The 21,391-nt window shown below is 47.1% G+C and overlaps 1 protein-coding gene across 1 annotated transcript in view; it reads right to left on the reverse strand.

Moving 5' to 3' along the window:
* The window catches only part of RDH8 (retinol dehydrogenase 8), a 65,685-nt gene that overhangs the window by 18,348 nt on the left and 25,946 nt on the right, over positions 1–21,391 (reverse strand). Inside the window, exon 2 of the mRNA XM_073622538.1 lies at positions 13,043–13,204. Within this exon, the coding sequence (XP_073478639.1) occupies positions 13,043–13,204 (162 nt within the window). The remainder of the gene's footprint in view (positions 1–13,042; positions 13,205–21,391) is intronic.

Below are 21,391 nucleotides of genomic sequence, written 5' to 3' on the forward strand. Positions count from 1 at the left end.
GTGCTTTTATTTATGGAAATTTCCCCTCTAGTAGTCAGTAGCTTATAGTAGCTTCTAGCTCTAGCAGATTCTCCTACACATTAAAGCTTATCGTACCCTTATTTTTTTGAATCATAGAAGAGTGACTGCAGAAAAAAGACCAAGTGGTCCATTGAATCTGCTCCTTTTTTTTTCATATGTGTTTTTTTAAAATTTTTGTCTGAGTATAGATCTATGTTTGTCCCAAGCATGTTTGAATCCACTTACTGTTGACCGACTCACTGGTTGAGTCTGTTCCAAGCATCAACTACTCTTTCTGTAAAATATTACTTTCTAGGATTAGTTTTAAATTCTCCTCCTGCTAGTTTGAGGTCATGTCTCCATGTTCTTGATCTTAGCTCCGAAGTGTCTCCTGATATGTTTTATCCCCCAGACCTTTCATCATTCTTGTTACCCATCTCTGGACTCGTTCTCTCTTATCAACATCTTTTTGTAAGTGAGAGAAGCCCGGAGCAAAAAAATAAATAAAATAAAAAATAGGTGAGGGCTAATGAGAGGGCTCACCCAATTGGGGGAGCCTGGGGGAGGAGGGGACATAGTTAGTTAAAAGGAGCTGGCCCCTCCCCAGCGTCACTACAGCGTGCAGGAACAAGCTTGTACAAGCTTTCCACGAGCAGGAGACATGGCCGATGTGGAGCATCTGTTGGCGGCCAGGGGAGCTGGGTGGCTTCATACACAACTAGCGCCAGTGCTGGGCGAGCAGGCCTTAGGTTCCGGTACTGGGGGCAGGAGTCCTCACAAGCTCAGAGGTCCAGGCCCCAGGGCGTTTCTCCACCGGACTCCTCCCCCAGAGCTCAGCGTCACACCCGGAGTCCCGTTCGGACCCCTTCGAGACCACCTGCAAAGCGTTCCGCTGTGCTCATGGGTGGGGGTCCCAGGAGGAATCCCCCCCACAGACGGAGCTTGGCAGGCGGGTGCCATTCAGCTGTGGCCGCCGGGCCCTCCACTGCAGTGGCCGGCGGCTCTACAAGTACCAGTCGGCATCCGCCGAGCTCTACACCGCGGAAGACAGGAAGGAAGACTACTGAGATCCCCCCGGGACTGGGTCAGGCGGCAAGGAAATCGGTGGGCAGATCCTGCGCGAAGAGGCGGGGCCAGCAGCCACGCAGATCCTCGGCATCCAGGGACGCTTCCCCTGGAGGGCTGTCAGTGGGGGGTGACGAAATGACTGTGGAAAGGTCGGAGGGTGAGTTGTCAGTGTCGGTAGAGGAGGAGGAGCCCCAAGGACGGTCGGCGGCAATGAAGGCGGGACCTTTGGCTGGTGGGGCCCTTCCTAGGCAGCCTGGTAAGTCCATTTTAGCCTTTTCTGGTTCTATACAGTCTGCGGGTGAGGAGGAGATGGTTACTAGAGGTGGTCAGGGTTGTCCGCGGGGTCCCCCCCGGCTAGTTCGGTCCACGGTCATGCCGCTACCGGGTCCGATACGGGGTTACAGGGGTTCCTGGTGGGTTTGAGGGAACTAGTCAAGCAGTTTAAACCGGGGACGAGCGCACAAGCCAGCCCGTCGGCGGCCTGGGTTCCGCCGGTGGGGAGAGCGGTGGCAACAGGTTCTCCCGAGTCTGGGGTGGCTCTCCCCACTGTGGCAGAGGCGCCCACCGTTGTGGAAAACGCAGCGCAGGCAGGTAAGACGGCGGCGGGGGACAAGGCTGGGACAGCGGGGGAGGCTAATAGCAAACAGGAGACCATTAGACTAGCTGACTCAGCAAAATGTGAAGTGTATGTGTGTTTTGAGGGGCCCCTAGGAGCACACCTTAAACCGGAGGTCCGGGAGAAAATTTGGAAAGGTGAGAATGTCTTATATTTTCTGTACCAGGTTTGCCATTATGTCCGGTGGGGGCTGTGAAGGCATTTCTAGCGCCCAGTGTTGGTGGGGTAATTTTTGATACATGCCGACGGATCCCCGTTGTCCAGATTTCAATTAATTTCTGTTTTCCGGAAATGTTTAAGGGCACTTGGTTTTCATCTCATTCCTTTTGTATAGGCTACGAAGGCTGCTAGGTGTGGGTTGGATGCAGAGGCGATCAAGCGCATTGGTAGGTGGGAATTGCGTAGGTTCCAGCTGTACGTTCCTCACCTGTTGGAAGATTAAAGGGGAGGGGGAGCTTACAGGCATGTTTGGCTGGATATGCATGTTCGGCGTGCCCGTTGATGTTATTTGTGCTGTGTTTTCTGCTCTTTCAGGTGGAATGCAAGGCTTAGTCTGGATATTGGGCCACTCGTACTTGTTTTGGGGGGCCAAAAGGGCAGACGTTAGGCCTGAGGTTAGACAATTTGGCATTTCTAGGCTAGAAGCCTGTGTCCGTTGGTTGGGAGTACTGGGCATGCTGTGGAGCAGGATGGTGCCGGAAGTGCATCGCTTTACATCACTGGATAGGCTGCCGGACGTTTTGGTGTTAAACGTCGGCGGAAATTATTTGGGAGTAAGATCCATGTTGGACATAACGCGGGAAATCAAATTTGATTTCCTGTGGCTCCGCATGGCCTTCCCGGAGATGCTTATTGTGTGGTCCAACATTATCGCTCGGACGACTTGGCAATTGGCCAGATCGGCTCAATAAAGCTTGTAAAAAGGTTAACAGGGCCCTGGGGTTGCAGGATGGCATCCAGAGAGCGTTGAGGGTGTGGAGGGGCACTCAAGGGTAAGGTTTTTCCCTTGGGTGCTGTGGCGGGTGTTGGTCTTTGCACGTGAATGAAGACACCTCGGACAAGGAAGAGTTCGGGACCCATCGGTGGTAAGTGAGGCCCGGAACGAAAGGACTGCAAGGAGGGATAGTGTAGGGCCGGGCATGACAGTGTGTCTAAGGGAGACACATATGGGGTTAATGTGGAAAGGAGTAATGGGAGTGGCAAGAAAGGGGAAGGTAAGAAAGAAGTTTTTGCCAAAGGGGAGTGGTTATATTTATAGAGGGGGCGGTGCAAAGGGTCAGTGTGAAGATGAACTTACAGGAGGAGGCAGTTTTTCTCACTGCTCCTCCATGATGGCAGAGATTGAAGCAATACCAGAGTGGCTGCAGAGACAGGCGCGGAGCTCATGGAGGATGAGGCAGACGGATCCCCGTCAGGTGAGGTGTCCCATCGCGGAGGTCGCGGCCTCCAGCGTGCTTTTCACCAGGGCCTGCATCTAGACCCATTCACCTCCCCAGAAGCCCGACAGAGGAGCGATCGCTTCCCCCGGCAAAACAGCATCAGCCACAGCTTTCAGCAGGCCCTGGGTGGTCCACACGCCGCCTGCCTAATCCGGTGGGTGGGGCCACGGGCCAACATGGCGCCGGTTCCCTGCACGGACATCCACACACAGCGATCAGAGGGGGGAGATGATGAGGGACGGAGAGCCGAGCAGAGACACGGAGGTGGTGGAGCGGGAGATCGGGAAGTCGGTGAGGGGGCGGAGCCTACCGGGACAGCGCTCGGTGGGACAAGATGGCGGAGGAAGAACAACACATGACAGCCAGGACATCGCCAGGTCAGGTCAGTGACGCCGGTCTGGAGAAGGAGGAATTTCGGGGGTGAAGCGGGCCCCACAACTGCCAAGCACCACGGCCTTAGGGATTTCATCTCCCGGGGGGCTTGCTATGCCACCCATCCTGGAACAGGACGAGAGGTCAGAAGAGAAAGCATCAGGGGAGGAGGAACCACTAGTACCAGCGATGGAGAGCAACGCGGCGGCTGTTGGGGGAGCTCCTGGTCAGCCCGGTAAGTCAATGGTTAATTTGTCTTTGTCTGATGCATTGCAGGATGTGTTAGGGGTGGTAGCTGCGGGTACGGTTAGGCCAGCAGTTCCTTTGATACAGTCAGGGGGGGATACGCTGGGCCAGCAGGGGGCAGGGCACAGGCCTGCCAGTGCGGGGTCCGGTACGCAGCTGACGGATTTATTGGAGGGCCTGCGGGCGTTGTTAGGTAGATTTGAGGCAGTGGTTGGAGGAACTGGGGGATCTGGGGTGGAGATGCCCCCGGCAGCTCCGATACCCGTGCAGTCAGGGGTAGGAGTGGTCACCGAGAAGGCAGGGGAAAAAGGGGATACGGAGAAGGCGGAGAGGACCAATATGGTCAGGACTGCGAACGCGGCAAAGTGCGAGGTATACCTCTACTTCGAGGGCCTGCTGGGAGCTCATCTAAAACAGGAAGTCCGGGATAAGATTTACAAGGGCGAGTATGTGGAGATTTTTCGCTACTGCCATTGGAAAAAAATTAACATGGACAGGGTGAAACCTGATGATTCCAAGAAGGAGAACGAGGAAAGAAGGAGGTACAGGCTTATACCGTGTACATTTGTTAACTGGCTGCAAGCGTTTGCCATTATGGTGAGCATTATTGGTGAGAAGAACCCCGAGCATTGCTCGGCTTTGTTCTGTTACATGGACGCTATAGGAGAGGCACATAGGGTGTACGGTGGTACTGCTTGGCTTAGATACAACGAGCAGTTCAGACAGCGCAGAGCAGTCCGCCCGTCTCTGCATTGGGATCATAAAGATATTAGCCTCTGGATGAGGCTTATGTCTTCAGCGAGGGCCCCGCCTCAGTTTTTTCAGGGGGAGGCCAGGGGTACACATTCCTCAGGACTGCCGGCCGGAAAGAAGTGGGGAGTATGCTGGCAGTGCAATGAGGGCTCCTGTAAATTTGGAGCAGCATACAAGTTCAAGCACGAGTGCTCTGGGTGAGGGGGAGCCCATATATTGTCCAGGTGTTTTAAGAGAGGGAAGCATGCCGGCGACTCTGCTCAAAAGAGGGACGACGCCGGTGAGGGTGGAAAGGATGCTTCCTTTTCTAAGTAAGTATCCAGACAGGGAAGCGGCAAAGTTATTGGCTTCGGGGTTTCAGGACGGTTTTAAGAACCCGTGTTCGTTGGCGATGGTTCTGCCAAAGGCAAGGAATCTGACATCTGCTTTACAGCATCCGGGGGTGGTGGAGGACAAATTGGGAAGAGAAGTGGCCATGGGGCGCATGGGGGGCCCTTTGCCAACAAACCCTAGCAGGATTTGGTGGTGTCACCATTGGGGGTGGTGCCCAAGAAGGAACCGAACAAGTTCCGCGTGATACACCACTTATCTTTTCCAAAAGCCATGTTCGCGGCTTTCAGCTCGTTTTTGGAGTGGGTGATTAGGGAGGTTTCCGGCTTAGGTTCAGTCATACATTATTTGGATGACTTTTTGTGTATAGGCCCCCCTGCTTCCTCTGTGTGTGCGATTCTACTTTCCACGTTGCAGCACATCGCAGGCAGGTTTGGTATACCATTGGCCGCAGAAAGAACGGAAGGCCCAACGGCTGAACTTAGCTTTTGGGGATAGTAATAGACTCAATGGCGATGGAGTGCCGATTGCCCAGAGGTAAGTTGGAGGACTTGCAGAAGGAAATTCGGGAAATCCACGGACTGCGGAAAGTTCAGTTGAGGACTCTGCAGTCGTTGCTGGGTAAGTTGAATTTTGCCTGCAGGATCATCCCCATGGGGCAGGTATTGCCGACGGCTGTCGGCAGCCACCGCGGGGGTAAAGGCCCCGACTCATTTTATTCACCTGACCGGGGAACACAGGGAGGATTTAAAGGTGTGGTATGAGTTTTTAGCCTCATACAATGGCAGGGCGGTGTGGATGTCTGGCCCGGTGAGTAATTTCGATGTAGAGCTGGTTACAGATGCTGCAGGCTCCACGGGCTATGGTGCATTTTTCCAAGGGCAGTGGAGCGTGGAACCCTGGCCGCAGTCTTGGGAGAGGGCGGAGTTCCTTAAGAATTTAGTGCGACTGGAACTTTTCCAGTGGTGCTGGCTTTGGAACTGTGGGGGGAGGCATGCCAGATTCTAAAGTTGAGAATAAATTGTGACAACATGGGAGTAGTGCAGGTGGTCAATCGCATGTCTGCGTCACCACAACCAGTTATACGGCTTTTGCGGAAACTGGTGTTGAGGTGTTTGAGATTAAATATTTTATTTATGCGGTGCACATCCCGGGTGTCGACAATTCGCTAGCTGACTCCTTGTCTCTATTTCAATGGAACAAGTTCAGGGAGCTGGCTCCGGGTGCACAAAAAGAAGGAGTTCCTTGCCCGGACTGGATTTGGGAGCTGCCCTTGGAGTCACCGCGGGATGGATTCGGCAGTCTAAGTGAGTCCACTTGGTCAGCCTACGCGAAGGTATGGAAAGAATGGTCAGGGTTGGTACAGGAGGCAGGGGCTGGGAAAATGGGGTCTAACGGGCGGTTACTGGTATTGTATTTTGTAGCTAGGAACATTGAAAAATGTTTTTTCGGTCTCTTCCATCGATAAAAAAATGGCAGGCTTATCGTTTCTTTTCAAATTAATGGGAGGGGAGGACTGGAAAAAAGATTTTGGGTGAAGCAGGCCATAAAGGGTTATCGAAAACAGCATATGTGGAAGGATGTGAGACGGCCTGTCACTTTTGCGAACCTGGGGTCCGTATGTGCGATGTTGGGTTCAATATGTAAATCGCGGTATGAAGCGTTGCTGTTTACAGCAGTGTTCTCGCTAGCATTTTTGGGGTTTTTTGGACAGGGGAGTTGGTTAGCCCATCGAAGTGTTTGGCAGTGGGCCTGTTGGGAGCAAGATGTGCAGGTGGAGGTGGATAGAGTGTGTTTGCGGCTGCGCAGGTCAAAAACTGATCACCAGGGTAAGGGTGTGGATGTGTCACTGTTCGCATTACCTGGGTCTAGGGTGTGCCCTGTTGAGGCAGTGCGTGAATTTCCGAAGATTAGAACAGATGGGGCAGAGCCATTCCTGAGGCATGAGGATGGGTACTACTTGTCAAAGTTTCAGTTCATATCAATTTTTAGGAAATGTCGTAAAGCAGCTGGGTTGGACGGGGCAGGGTACGCTTCACACTCCTTCCGCATAGGGGCGGCTACAGAAGCTGCCAGATGTGGGTTGGATGAGGCGGCTGTGCGCAGAATTGGAAGATGGGATTTGTGAGATTTCGGTCTTATATTAGGCCTCATTTGGCCGTGGAATAGATATAAAAAAAAAAAAAAAAAAAAATCTTGGATGTTTACAGGAAAAGGAGGGTGCATGTGGGATTCGCATGTTGTGATATGGTTGTGTTAAGTTGACAGGTGTGTTGCTGCCTTTATGTTATTTGTTTGTCGTTTCAGATGGAGGTTCAGTACGCCTTGTCTGGATCATAGGGCACTCCTAGGTGTGTTGGGGGGCCAGGAGAGGAGACGTAAGACCGGATGGCAGGCAATTGGGTATTTTCCAGGAGGGAGGCTTATCGGAGATGGTTGGGGATACCCGGGATGAGGTGGGGTAGAGTGATGGTGGAGGTGGAGAGGTACGTAAGGCTGGATAGACCACCTGACGTGTTAGTGATACATGAGGAATGATTTGGGGATCCGGACAGTCAGGGACCTGATCGCGGATATTAAATCCGATTTCACGCACTTGCGCACTAAATTCCCGGGTACCCCTTTTTGCTGTGGTCTGACATTGTGGCTAGAACGACATGGCGTTGGGCTAGATCTGTGGTGAGCATCAGTAAGACTCGTATCAACAAAGTAGTGGGTAGGTTCGTGGCACAGAATGGGGGTATTGTGATTAGGCACAGAGAGCTTGGAAAAAATGTGGGGCTCTACTTGAGGAGTGATGGAGTTCGTCTCTCTGAAGTGGGGATTGACTTATGGCTATGGGTTTACAGGAAGGGATAGAACGGGCCCTGAGGGTGTGGAGGTGCCCTCAAGGGTAAGGTTGTCACCCTTTCGGGCTGTGGCGGTGTTCTTCTGGTGGTCTTTGACGGTGGCAGTAAACGGAGGGATCAAAAAGGGGTGGGGGGCTCATCGTTTGTATGTGCCCCTCCGGTGTATTCCTGAACGGTGGATGGAATACTGGAATGGTTGCACTGTGGGAAGGGGTTGTCTCCGAGCGGTCACAGCTGGAGGCCTATCAGTTTGGAAAAGGTCCCACAGTGCATTGGTATGGTATGTGGTTATACGTGGTTAAAAGGTGGGTCACCGTCAGAGACCATCAGACTGGGGTTAACAGGTTATGTTATTGTTTATTATATTTATATATACAGTATATATAATATATATATATATAGTGGTTTGGAGTTATTTAGTTGGTTTGTTTTAATAAAATAGGCTGTTATGGCCATTTTACTCCATAAAATATAAGTGTGGTCTCATTATTTGAGGTGGGTAAGGTATGGGTTGGAGATAAGTGGGTAACAGCGATAAGAATGAAGGGGACATTTAGACTACACTGGTCAAGTGAGGCCCGGAACGAAAGGACTGCAAGGAGGGATAGTGTAGGGCCGGGCATGACAGTGTGTCTAAGGGAGACACATATGGGGTTAATGTGGAAAGGAGTAATGGGAGTGGCAAGAAAGGGGAAGGTAAGAAAGAAGTTTTTGCCAAAGGGGAGTGGTTATATTTATAGAGGGGGCGGTGCAAAGGGTCAGTGTGAAGATGAACTTACAGGAGGAGGCAGTTTTTCCCACCCTCCCGCCCTAGATATATGTGTGCAATGTGTCCGTGTGTACTTGCTGCTCTGTTTTTAATTTATTGCAGGAAAAGGAAGAAGGTCGTCATGACAGCGGATAGGTGCCCTTCAGGGCTATGGCGGTGTTCTTCTGGTGGTCTTTGACGGTGGCAGTAAACGGAGGGATCAAAAAGGGGTGGGGGGCTCATCGTTTGTATGTGCCCCTCCGGTGTATTCCTGAACGGTGGATGGAATACTGGAATGGTTGCACTGTGGGAAGGGGTTGTCTCCGAGCGGTCACAGCTGGAGGCCTATCAGTTTGGAAAAGGTCCCACAGTGCATTGGTGTGGTATGTGGTTATACGTGGTTAAAAGGTGGGTCACCGTCAGAGACCATCAGACTGGGGTTAACAGGTTATGTTATTGTTTATTATATTTATATATACAGTATATATAATATATATATATATATATAGTGGTTTGGAGTTATTTAGTTGGTTTGTTTTAATAAAATAGGCTGTTATGGCCATTTTACTCCATAAAATATAAGTGTGGTCTCATTATTTGAGGTGGGTAAGGTATGGGTTGGAGATAAGTGGGTAACAGCGATAAGAATGAAGGGGACATTTAGACTACACTGGTCATGGTCCTGCTGGTGGTATTCCAGTTAACGGTGGTTTAGCTGGAAATTGGTTAATGGGTGCACTGTGGTCAGTGGGTTGTCTCGGAGCCAGCATGTCAGCAAGAGGTCTATTATCATATATAAAAGGTACCGCAGTGCATTATTAAATATATGGTATTTTGGGGTTCCTGCAAAGACCAATGCTAGTATTGACTGATAGGTTTTGGTAACAGATGTTTTACGGTTATGTTAATTTAAATGTATTTTGTTAATAAAAGAGGCTGCTGCGGCCATTACCCATTAATGGAGACCACACTCCAACTTGGTGGGGTCTCCATTAATGGGTAATGGTTTGGGGGTTGGAGTAAGGGTTGGTCTGGCAGTTATGGGAAGGATGGTACATCTGTTATACAATGGTCAAGAGAAGCCCGGAGCAAAAAATAAAATAATATAAAAAATAGTGGAGGGCTGGCATGACAGGGGAAACAGGGTACAGTAAAAATGAGATGGCTGGCTCGATTGGGGGAGCCTGGGGGAGGAGGGGACATAGTTAGTTAAAAGGAGCTGCCCCCCCACCTGCGTCACTACAGCATGCAGGTACAAGCCTTCCCCCATCCCTCCCTGTTGTTTTTTTTCTTTATTAGATATGTTTTTTTTCCACAGAACGGTATGACCTCAGGATGTCATGGCAGTTGGCGGGTGTTGGTCTTTGCGAGTAAATGAAGACACCTTGGATAAGGAAGAGTTCAGGACCCATCGGTGGTATGGGTCCCGCTGGTGGTATTCCAGTTAACAGTGGTGTAGCTGGAAGTTGGTTAATGGGTGCACTGCGGTCAGTGGGTTGTCTCCGAGACAGCATGTCGGCTAGAGGCCTATTATCATGTATAAAAGGTACCGCAGGGCATTATTAACCGATTGCCGACCACCTGCCGCAGTTGTACTACGGCAGCATGGCTCGGCTGCGCGAATCGTCGTTATGTTATGTCGCTCCCTCTGGTGGCCACTAGGGGCGTGCGCGCGCCTGCAGCTCGCCCCCGGAGCCGATGCGAGTGCCCGGCGGTCTCAATGACTGCCGGGCTCCCGCGATCGCTCGTAACACGGCGAGAACCGGGATCTCTGTGTGTAAACACAGAGATCCCAGTTCTCCGAGGGGAGAAGTGACAGATCGTCTGTTCATACAAAGTATGAACAACGATCTGTCATCTACCCTAGTCAGTCCCCTCCCCCCTTCAGTTAGAACACACACTAGGGAACACAATTAACCCCTTGATCGCCCCCTAGTGTTAACCCCTACACTGCCAGTGACATTTTTACAGTAATCAATGCATTTTTATAGCACTGATCGCTGTATAAATGACAATGGTCCCAAAAATGTGTCAAAATTGTCCGATGTGTCCGGCATAATGTTGCAGTCATGCTAAAAATCACAGATCGCCTCCATTACTAGTAAAAAAAAAAAAAAAATAATAATAAAAATGCTATAAATCTATCCCCTATTTTGTAGCTGATATAACTTTTGCGCAAACCAATCAATATATGCTTATTGCGATTTTTTTTTAACCAAAAATATGTAGAAGAATACATATCGACCTAAACTGAGGAAAAAAATTGTTTTTTTATATATTTTTGGGGGATATTTATTATTGCAAAAAGTAAAAAATAATACGTTTTTTTCAAAATTGTCGCTTTTTTTTTTGTTTATAACGCAAAAAATAAAAACCGCAGAGGTGATCAAATGCCACCAGAAGAAAGCTCTATTTGTGGGCAAAAAAGGACGTCAGTTTTGTTTGGGTGCAACGTCCGCGCAATTGTCAGTTAAAGTGACACAGTGCCGAATCGTAAAAAGTGCTCTGGTTAGGAAGGAGGTAAAATCTTCTGGGGCTCAAGCGGGTTAAACATATGGTATTTTGGGGTTCCTGCAAAGACCATTGCTAGTATTGACTGATGGGTTTTTGGTAACAGATGTTTTACGGTTATGTTAATTTAAATTTATTTTGTTAATAAAAGAGGCTGCTACAGCCAAAATTTACTCCAACTTGGTTTGGTCTCCATTAATGGGTAATGGTATGGGGTTGGAATATGGGTTGGTTCAGCAGTTATGGGAAGGATGGTACATCTGTTATGCAATGGTCAAGGTCTCCAGAACTGGACACAGTATTGTAAATGAGGTCTCTCTTATGCCACGTACACACGGGCAGACTTTTCGACCGGACTGGTCCGACAAACTTTCCAGAGGACTTTCGACGGACTTTTGACGGACTTCAGACGGACTTTCTAACGAACGGACTTGCCTACACATGATCACACCAAAGTCCGACGGATTCGTACGTGATGGCGTACACCGGACTAAAACAAGGAAGTTGATAGCCAGTAGCCAATAGCTTCCCTAGCGTCGGTTTTTGTCCATCGGACTAGCATACAGACGAGCGGATTTCGGAGTTACGACGTAAAGATTTGAAGCATGTTCCAAATCTAAAGTCCGTCAGATTTTCGACTGGAAAAGTCCGCTGAAGGTCTGGTGAAGCCCACACACGATCGGATTGTCCGCCGGATTTGGTCCGTCGGTGTCCGTCAGACCAGTCCGGTCGAAAAGTCCGACCGTGTGTACACCCTATAAGGATTTATATAGGGGGATTAGGACCTCCTCTCTCCTGCTAGTGACCCCACTAGTGGTTCATTATTGTTTTATGAAGTCAGACTTTCTAAGAAGTTAAGTATTAACCACTTACTGACCGCCTTAGTAATGGGTAGGGCAGCAGTGTGTCTCTCCTGTGCTGGAGCACGTACCTAGTATGTGCTCCAGCACTTCCAGGTAGGAGGGGTGTGCCGTTATTAGACAGACCACAAGCCAATCAGTGGGTGCCGGACAATAGATGACCACCAGTACCCACTGATGGGCAAGGAGAAAGACAGGACAGAAATCTGTAAACAATACAGAGCTCTGTCCTGTCAGCGAGGATGTGCTGGTTTTTGTTTCCCTTACTAAAAGCACCTCACAGTAAACACACCAAGTACTGTTAGGCACACATTTAACCCTTTGATTGCCCTAGATGTTAACCCCTTCCCAGCCAGTGTCATTAGTACAGTGACAGTGCATATTTTTAGCACTGATCACAGTATTGGTGTCACCGGTTCCCACAAAGTGTCAGCTAGTTTCAGACTGCCCGTATTACTATAACAGTCCTGCTAAGTTGCTGATCACCACAAAATTATTATTATTTCTTTTATGTCCAGTATATATTCCGTAGTTTGTAGACGCTATAACGTTTGTGTAAACCAATCAATACATGCAGCTATGCTTATTATGATTTTGTTTAGGAAAAACATGTAGCAGAATACATATTGGCCTAAGTTGATGAAGAAATTTGATTTTTTTTTTTAATTCACTGGATGTGTTTCATAGCAAAAAGGAAAATATATTATTTTTTTTCAAAATGTTTGGACTTTTTTTGTTATAGCGCAAAAAAAAAAAAAACCAGTGGTGATTAAATACCACCAAAAGAAAGCTCAATTTGTGGGGAAAGAATTATATAAATTTTGTTTGTGTATAGCGTTGCATAATTGCACAATTGTCAGTTAAAGTAAACGTAGTGCCAAAAAGCAAAAAATGGCCTGGTCATGAAGGGGGGTAAATCTTTTGGAGGACAAGTATTATTATTTATGTAGCCCTATGTAAAACCACTCTTCCACAGTAGCGTGCTTAGGATTGTGAGAGAAGTGGACCAGATTGCCATCAGTCCCACTTGCCTCCTTCACACTCAAAACTACTGCTTACGCTATTGAGATTTATGGGGACAAGTGTGGCAAGGTGACACAGTTAGATCTGTTATGACTTCTACCTGATGTACTCTGCATTGGTCTTTTTAAATCTCCCCTGTAACCCTAAAATTGTGGTTATGTATGGTGTTTCCTATAACAAGGTGGTACCCGTGTGTACCCGATTTTACACATAGAAAGATCCCCTACCTAGAATGTCCACCGTCTGACCAGGCAGGGCAGCCAGACACTTCTTAACAGAGTCTTCACTGGTCACATCCAGCTGTCTGATCTCCAGTGTTTTATTGAGATGCTCTCCAGCTTCTTCCTCCAGCTTGCCACTCTTTCGCAAATCCCTCATGGTGGCGAAAACTACACGGAGAAGAGCACAAATAACCCAAATCCGTGTTAACAGATGAAAAGATCATATTGAAATGCCAGACTATTAAACCATTTATGGGATTTAAATTGTGTGACCACATTAAATCTTCAGTTTCTTTAAATGCACCTGTTTTGAAACTATGTAGGTTGCCGTTGCTGACCTTTCTTTTTAAATAACAATCTTTATGTCTTAATGAATTAAGCTTCTATTTATTTTTTTCTTTCCAGTAGATATAGAGCAGTGGTCTCCAAACTGTGTCCCGAGGGGAGTCAGATGCAACCATTTGCTTGCTTTTATCCAGTCCTCGGGGCACTATTTGATCCACTGATACCAATAGTAGCGCATAATCTTCCCCCCTCACTGACCCCAATGAAGGGGCACAATTCCTTCCAAAGACATCAACGATAGGGCATGGTTCCCCCACAGACACCAAAGATGGGGCATTGCTTTTTTCCACTGACATTGGGAACCTTTTCTACTCCCAAAGGCTATAGTCCAGCCCCCCAAAAGTCTGAAGGCCAGTAAACTGGCCCCTTGTTTGGAAAGTTTGGAGACCCCTGATATAGAGCACACTTTACAGAGTACTCTTCATATGAATCACTTCCCCAAGGAGCTTTTAATCTGAAATCCCTACTGCATCCCTGTATTCATTGTTCCGTATTTCTTATAGATGACCATCCACATAATACTAAGTATGCAGATTTCAGAACCATACATAAGTTGCTTTCCAGAAAAGATGCTTGCAATTGAGTTTGTGTGCCACACTTTGACACACCATAAGGCCAATGAATCTACCGGTATATTTCTGGATTGTTGAAGGAGAACCCTAAACAGAGTGGGAAATATTTAAAGCTCCAGCTCTACCTTTCATCTTGCACAATTATACAGGCTCCTCTCCTGTAATGAAATGGCTTATTCTGATTTCACTGAACACTGTGAGCTTTTCACAGTGTGTATCAGAAGCTGCAGCAAATCAGATGGAGCCTCATTATCTGGCTACAGGACATGCAGCATCATCTAGCCCAGCCATTCTCCACTAGGGTTCATCAAAAGGTTGCTAGGGGTTCCTTGACCTGTTGCTAATTGACTTTGCATCTGATGGTGTCTACATATTTCCAGGTCCAACGCCACTTGGCAGAGCTATCAGTATGATTGCAGGGTTGGTGATCCGACCACACCTGTAAAGGGGAACATTCTTCTCACTGATCACCATTGTAAGGGGCATTTTCCCAATGCCCTTGATGTCTTAACTGTGGTTCATTGAGACCTAAAAATTATTTCCAGTGTTCCTTTGGGCTAAAATGGATGAAAAAGGCTGATCTAGTCCTTTCCTCCCCTGTCTTACTATCCCTGGCCTGCCCCTTTCATTCACTCAAATGCAGTTCTTTCATTCTTGGAGACTCAGTATTACATCTAATTGCAGTTACTCCTCCAGCATGACATCCACTCTTCATGTACATTAATATGTACATAACCCCTTACAAGTAGAAAGCCCCTGGCTTGCCTCAGGGCTCTTGAGAGGAGTACTGAGACAGGGCGTTACCATGTTTTCGGGAAGCCATGTACACCACCTTGCAAGCCCATCCCTGGTAAGACTTGAACCCAAGTCCCAGCATTACAGTGCACCAACAATTTAGCCAACACACAGAGACAGAACTTGGGATAGCCATTGTCTTCTTACCTTCTTACACTTCAAAAGACTGGAAAAACATCCTCTGTACTGCAATTAGCTGAAGTAAAATTGTGTTGGATTCAACGTCTGTGTCTTTTGGAAGAGTTAAAGTGGTTGTAAAGTCAGAAAGTTTTTTTATCTTAACCACTTAAGGACCGAACCTCTTTCTGAGATTTGTTGTTTACAAGTTAAAAACTGTTTTTTTTGCTAGAAAACTACTTAGAACCCCCAAACATTATACATTTTTTTTCTAACACCCTAGAGAATAAAATGGCGGTTGTTGCAATACTTTCTGTCACGCCGTATTTGAGCAGCGGTCTTACAAGTGCATTTTTTTGGGAAAAGATACACTTTTTTGAATTAAAAAATAAGACAACAGTAAAGTTAGCCCAATTTTTTTATGTTGTGAAAGATAATGTTACGCCGAGTAAATTGATACCCAACATGTCACGCTTCAAAATTGCGCCCGCTCGTGGAATGACGACAAACTTTTACCCTTAAAAATCTCCATAGGCGACGTTTAAAAAATTCTATAGGTTGCATGTTTTAAGTTACAGAGGAGATCTAGGGCTAGAATTATTGCTCTTGCTCTACCAGTCACGGTGATACCTCACATGTGTGGTTTGAACACCGTTTTCATATGTGGGCGCTACTCACGTATGCGTTCGCTTCTGCACGCAAGCTCATCGGAATGGGGAGTGTTTAAAAATTTTTTTTTTTATTCTTATTTATTTTACCTTTTATTTTTTCATTTTAACACTTTAAAAAAAATAAATAAAATTGTGTCACTTTTATTCCTATTACAAGGAATGTAAACATACCTTGTAATAGAAAAAAAGCATGACAGGACCTCTTAAATATGAGATCTGGGGTCAAAAAGACTTCAGATCTCATTTTTACACTAAAATGCAATAAAAAACCAAAACTGTCATTTAAAAAAAATGAAAAAAAAAAATGTCCCTTTAAGAGCTATGGGCGGAAGTGACGCTTTGACGTCGCTTCCGCCCTGCAATGATATGGAGACGGGTGGGGACCATCTTCCCCTCACTCGTCTCCATGTCAGGCCACAGGAAGGATCTGATTTCCTCCGCCACTGCCGACAGGTCCGATAAGAGGCAGAGGGCTGCTGCCATAACAACGATATTCCTCTTTAAACAGCCGACGTATAACGACAGTGGGCGGCCTGGTGGTTAATGCATTCTATGCATTAAGATAAAAAGCCTTCTGTGTACAGCAGCTCCTCTCTCAGCCCCTCTAATAGTTACCCGAGCCCATCTCTATCCAGCGATGTCCATGAGTGCATCGGCCGTCCGGGACTCTCCCTCCTGATTGGCTGAGACACAGCAGCGACGCCATTGGCTCCTGCTGCTGTTTTGCTGTTAAACTCAGCAAATCAGGAGAGAGAGAGGCCGAACTGCAGCTTCGTGTCTGAATGAATACACAAAGCTATGGCTCGGCTCGGGTGCCCCAATAGCAAGCTGCTTGATGTGGGGGCACTTAACAGGAGGGAGGGGCCAGGAGATCCAGCGAGGGAACTGAGAAGAGGAAGATCTGGGCTGCTCTGTGCAAAACCAACTGTACAGAGAAGGTAAGTATAACATGTTTGTTATTTTAATAGAAAAAAAAAAAAATGAGATTTTACAATCACTTTAAGCTGCGTGTGGATGGTGCCAAGTCAGCAGGTGACCATACTGTCCAGACAGACTGGGTCTAAGGTGGTATGTCAGTGCATAAAGTGGCATTTGAAACAGAACAGCTGATTTCTTTAAGAGAATTTTAGGTGCAATTTTTTAGAGACCGCTAGAGTCTTTTTAGGCCCTTATTCACACTTGTGCGATTTCCCCTGCATCTGCTGCTGTACTGCAATGAATGACAATGGAAATTTCATTATTCTCTATAGTGCTTGTTCACATCAATGCAACATTGTGCAGTGCGCAGTGCACGTTTGGCCCTGTAGACTTCAATGGGAGTGCATGAAAAACATATATACATGTGATTTTAGCGAGTGTTTGGCAGAGTTTTGCGCTTAACAACAGTCTTCTTCTCCTACAAAAGAATGCATGAAGCATGAAAACGCACAAACACAAGCTATAAAATGCACTGAAAAATGCATGATTATGCAGCAGCTCTAGTGTGATCCTAGGTGTGTCTAGAGCAAAAGTAAAAAATAAATTCAAAGTAAAGGGTTAATAAAATAAGTTAAAGTGATACTAAAGTCTTTTTTGATTTTTTTTATTTAAAAATAACAAACATGTTATACTTACCTGCCCTGTGTAATGGTTTTGCACAGAGAAGCCCAGATCCTCCTCTTCTCTGATCCCTTGCTGCTGCTCCTGGCCCCTCCCTGCTGTTGAGTGCCCCCAAAGCAAGCAGCTTGCTATGGGGGCAACTGAGCGGAGCCGTTGCTCTGTGTGTCCATTCAGACACGGAGCTGCGGCGCAGACCAGCCCCCTCTCTCCTCTGATTAGCTCAATGACTTTGATCGACAGCAGCTGGAGCCAATGGCATCCATTGTGTATCTCAGCCAATCAGTAGGGAGAGTCCCGGATAGCCAAGTCTCTCGTGCAATATCGCTGGATCGAGAATAGGCTCAGGTAAGTATTTGGGGGGCTGCTGCACACAGAAGGTTTAGGCATAGAATGCAGTAAGATAAAACACCCTCTAACTTTACATCCACTTTGATTAAAAAAAAGCATTTTAAAAGCCCCCTGCTCCCACATACAATCACATATAAATGTAAATGTACGTGAATGCGTACGTAAAAATCAAATTGCGCAACATAATATGGCTATGTTTCACGGCCGTTTGGAATTTTGAGACTTGACATATTTGGTATCTATTTTTTCTACAACTTCTAATCTTTTATATTTAACAAAAATGGGGAATAAAAATCATTTTAGCTCATGCTTTCACTGAAAATATAGGTTTCATAAATACAACTACCATCAAATTGTTCTACAGGACCTCTGCGTTTGTTTAGGGATTTGGGGTTTTAAGTGCATTTACAAGTTAGAAACACTTATTTTATGTTGTAGAATGTGTGCCAAAAATGAAAAAAAGGAAATATGACCCTTACAGCAAAAGCATTAAAGAGTCCCTGTCATAATTTTACAGAAATTTTGGCAGACCGAAAAAAATATTTATTTATTATTGTCTTATTTCTGAAGCACCTTTGCTGCATGAATCCATCTGCATGTTGGCCCAATCAAGAGTTTTTTGCCACCATCTGTGCAGCAGCCATCCAGTTCTCAGTAACATTTGCAAAATGTTTGGCGAGTGTCAACTTTGCTGACCCCTAGAAAGTATTCTCTGTTTTTAAACAGTAAATCATTAAAAGCACAAAGCTAAACCTGTGTGATTGGGCTTGGATGGAAGATTCCATTATCCCGCTCATAGTCGTTCTGGGACAGTGAAGCTGAACCTACCTACTGAGTAGGGATGAGCTTCGTGTTCGAGTCGAACCCATGTTCGACTCGAACATCGTCTGTTCGCCCGTTCGCCGAATTGCGAACGATATGGGCCAATTTGGCGCGTCACGGCCCATAATTCATTGCGGCATCGCAGTGCGTTGCTGGCTGATGATTGGCCAAGCATGCACTATGACCCGCATGCTTGGCCAATCACAGCGCCGTCAGTAGAGAGAGCTGTAATTGGCCAGAGCCAGGGTGGCTTTGGCCAATTATGGTTTAGGGGGTTTAGCACAGGCCCCACACTATATAAGGCCGCCTACATGGTGGCCCTGTGTAGTGTGTTCCGGTGTGCTTAGAGAGAGAGAGAGAGACAGTGTCATTTCATTTGAGTTAGCTAGATTAGACAGGACAGTCAGTGAGTAAGCTGCACTTACAGTGCATTGTGTATATATATATATATATATATATATATATATATATATATATTGTAACATCGGGGGTTCATTTAGCTTAAAGGTAGAGCTTACCAGTGAGCTGAGTCCACGCCAGATATGCAGTTTTAAGGGCTTGTAGGCCCACTTTTATTAAAGAAAGAAAATGTCCAATAACAGAAGTGTTGCCCACACAGGGGTTTCAGCTTTCCACAGCAACAATGTAAGTTTAATCAAAAATACCAAGCCACCTGGCTCTCTTCAGCAGCACTGCTGCTCAGACTTATACTTCAGCCCTCTCGGCTCTATAACAGATTTCCTGTACACATGCTTCAGCCCTCTCGGCTCTATAACAGATTTCCTGTACACATGCTTCAGCCCTCTCGGCTCTATAACAGATTTCCTGTACACCCAGTACCTCAGCACTCTTTTCCAGCCCACAGGCTTAGACCCTCTGTCTGCTCTGACAGACAGACCTGTGCAGACATGCACACTTCTCCCTTGCTTGCCTGGACTCCTCGGGAGGGTGGAGCCCAGAACTATGGTCAGGTGTCTACAAATAGCCCAACACACACCTGACCAGTCAATCTGCTGGTGGATCTCAAAACCTGGAGAAAGCTGCAAAAGCAGTTTTCTCCAGTCCACATTCATGCTCTGAAGCCCTGCCCCAAGCAAACGTGCATACCCCATGTCCACCTCAACCCCATTTTCACAGTGACAGGGACTCTCACTATTACATATCCCCCCCCCTTTGTTTCGATCCGGAGGGAGGAACACCAGCACCCGTCATGGTTGGGACACCTCTGCGCTGGCTGTCAGCCACGTAGGCCCAACCTTTTTTTCGGGTGCGCTTCCAGGTACGTCCCACCCTGGATCTTAACAGGGTCCTACATTTCCCTATACTCAGCCTATTCCCTCTGTCCTTGGGGTTCCTGAGCTCACATTTCTTTTCTGTTGGCCCCCTGCCTTTCCTGCTACTTCCTTCCAACTCAGTTTCCTGATTCTGTAGAGAACCTCCTCCAGACACTACGCCTGATGAGTAACCACCTTTTCCCTCACTGGTACCCGTTTTCCCCATCACAATAGGTCTCTTGGGTTTACCAACTCTTTTGCCTCCCCGCTTCAAGTTTCCTGGTTTCCCAAAACCTCTCTCAGCATTACTGTTCTGAGACTGTAGGGGGCCTATTTTTATGGTGTTTTTAACGGGACTCCTCCTCTTATTTCTGGTACCTGACTCAGCAGTCACTAATTGTTTACCAGGTTTACCTGTACCTTTGGACACCACATTATAATGTACCATTAACACATTACTTGATTCATCATTGACAGACATTTTCAAACCAACATTACACCTCTCAATGTTGCACATGTCACCAATGCCTTTTTTTTCAGCATTTGCTAGGGCAGAGTCTGCAGAGGGCACACATACCGGAGGGCCGCCATCACCCACAGGAACCTCACAGGATGTCACCTCCCCTGGGTTCACCCACTCTGCAGACAGCTGTCCTACCACTTGACCTTTAATACCACCTGGATTTCTATCCAAAACCGGAACAGGCGAGCTCTCGTCTGATCCGCGTACCAACCTTATTGCACTTTTTACCCATTTCCCTGTCTCAGGGACCATATCAGGTTTGTCACATAAACCTATTATTGGACTGGTGACCCCAGTCTCTTTAACCACCTCTGTCTGAGCCCCAGTCAGGATTTCTGCTGTTTTCTGGTCCATGCTCGGCCCTTCCATCTTACGTGGTTTTTCCACCGGTGCAGTATACGCGCCCTTCACCGACAACTGACCAGCACCACCCTGGACCATAACCGCAGAAATGCTTCCCATCGGGCTGTTAGGAGGTGAAACCTCAGACATTGACTCATTTTTAGTTTCTCCAAAGCATCTCCCATATACCATTTTTTCAGGAATTAACCCAGCAGCATACCCAGAAGCAACTTTTAACAAGAGTAATACTTTCAAGAATAAACCATTCCTGTCTTGTTCTCCTTTGTTCTGTACAGCCTGCCATTTAGTGCTCCACCTAGTGGTACTCCACAGTACCAGGCCATCTGACTGTGGAGGAGACACCCCAATATAGATTGGCTGTACATCCCAAAGTTTAAGCAGCTCCTTTAATGCTTTGGTTACAGACCAGACCCTTAATCCCAGACCCAAGTCCGTTCTGGGGACTTTCATTACATTGGGAATGCAGAGAGACTCATTGGCTGAGACTTGAGAAGATGCAATTGTCAAACCAACATCCTCCCAGCTGGAGGTAACCACAGCCTGGTGCTCACCCAGAGCGCTGCCAGGTGCTGGACTCATACCAACTTCTCAGGTTCAGCATCAGTGAACGGCTCCAGAACATTACCAGTGACAACGTCACTTTGACACTCCATGACAACCTCAGTTTTGTGCATAAAAACCTCATCTATCAGGGAGATAAGATTTTTACTCCAACTATCCCAATCCATTGTTTGTGCGCTCCATTCACCTGTACTCCTCAGAACCGATCCATCCGCCCAAGGGGACACATAACAGATGGGCTCAGGCTCATTACACAAATCATTGTGAATCATGTCAGACTGTGGTAATACATGTTTTAACACAGAAGGTTGCAATATACCATGTTCACCACCTTGCTCGGCTGGTGCTTCATAAACCTCACACAC

This window comes from Aquarana catesbeiana, linkage group LG03, assembly GCF_042186555.1.
Source record: "Aquarana catesbeiana isolate 2022-GZ linkage group LG03, ASM4218655v1, whole genome shotgun sequence".
NCBI classification, from domain to species: Eukaryota; Metazoa; Chordata; class Amphibia; order Anura; family Ranidae; genus Aquarana; species Aquarana catesbeiana.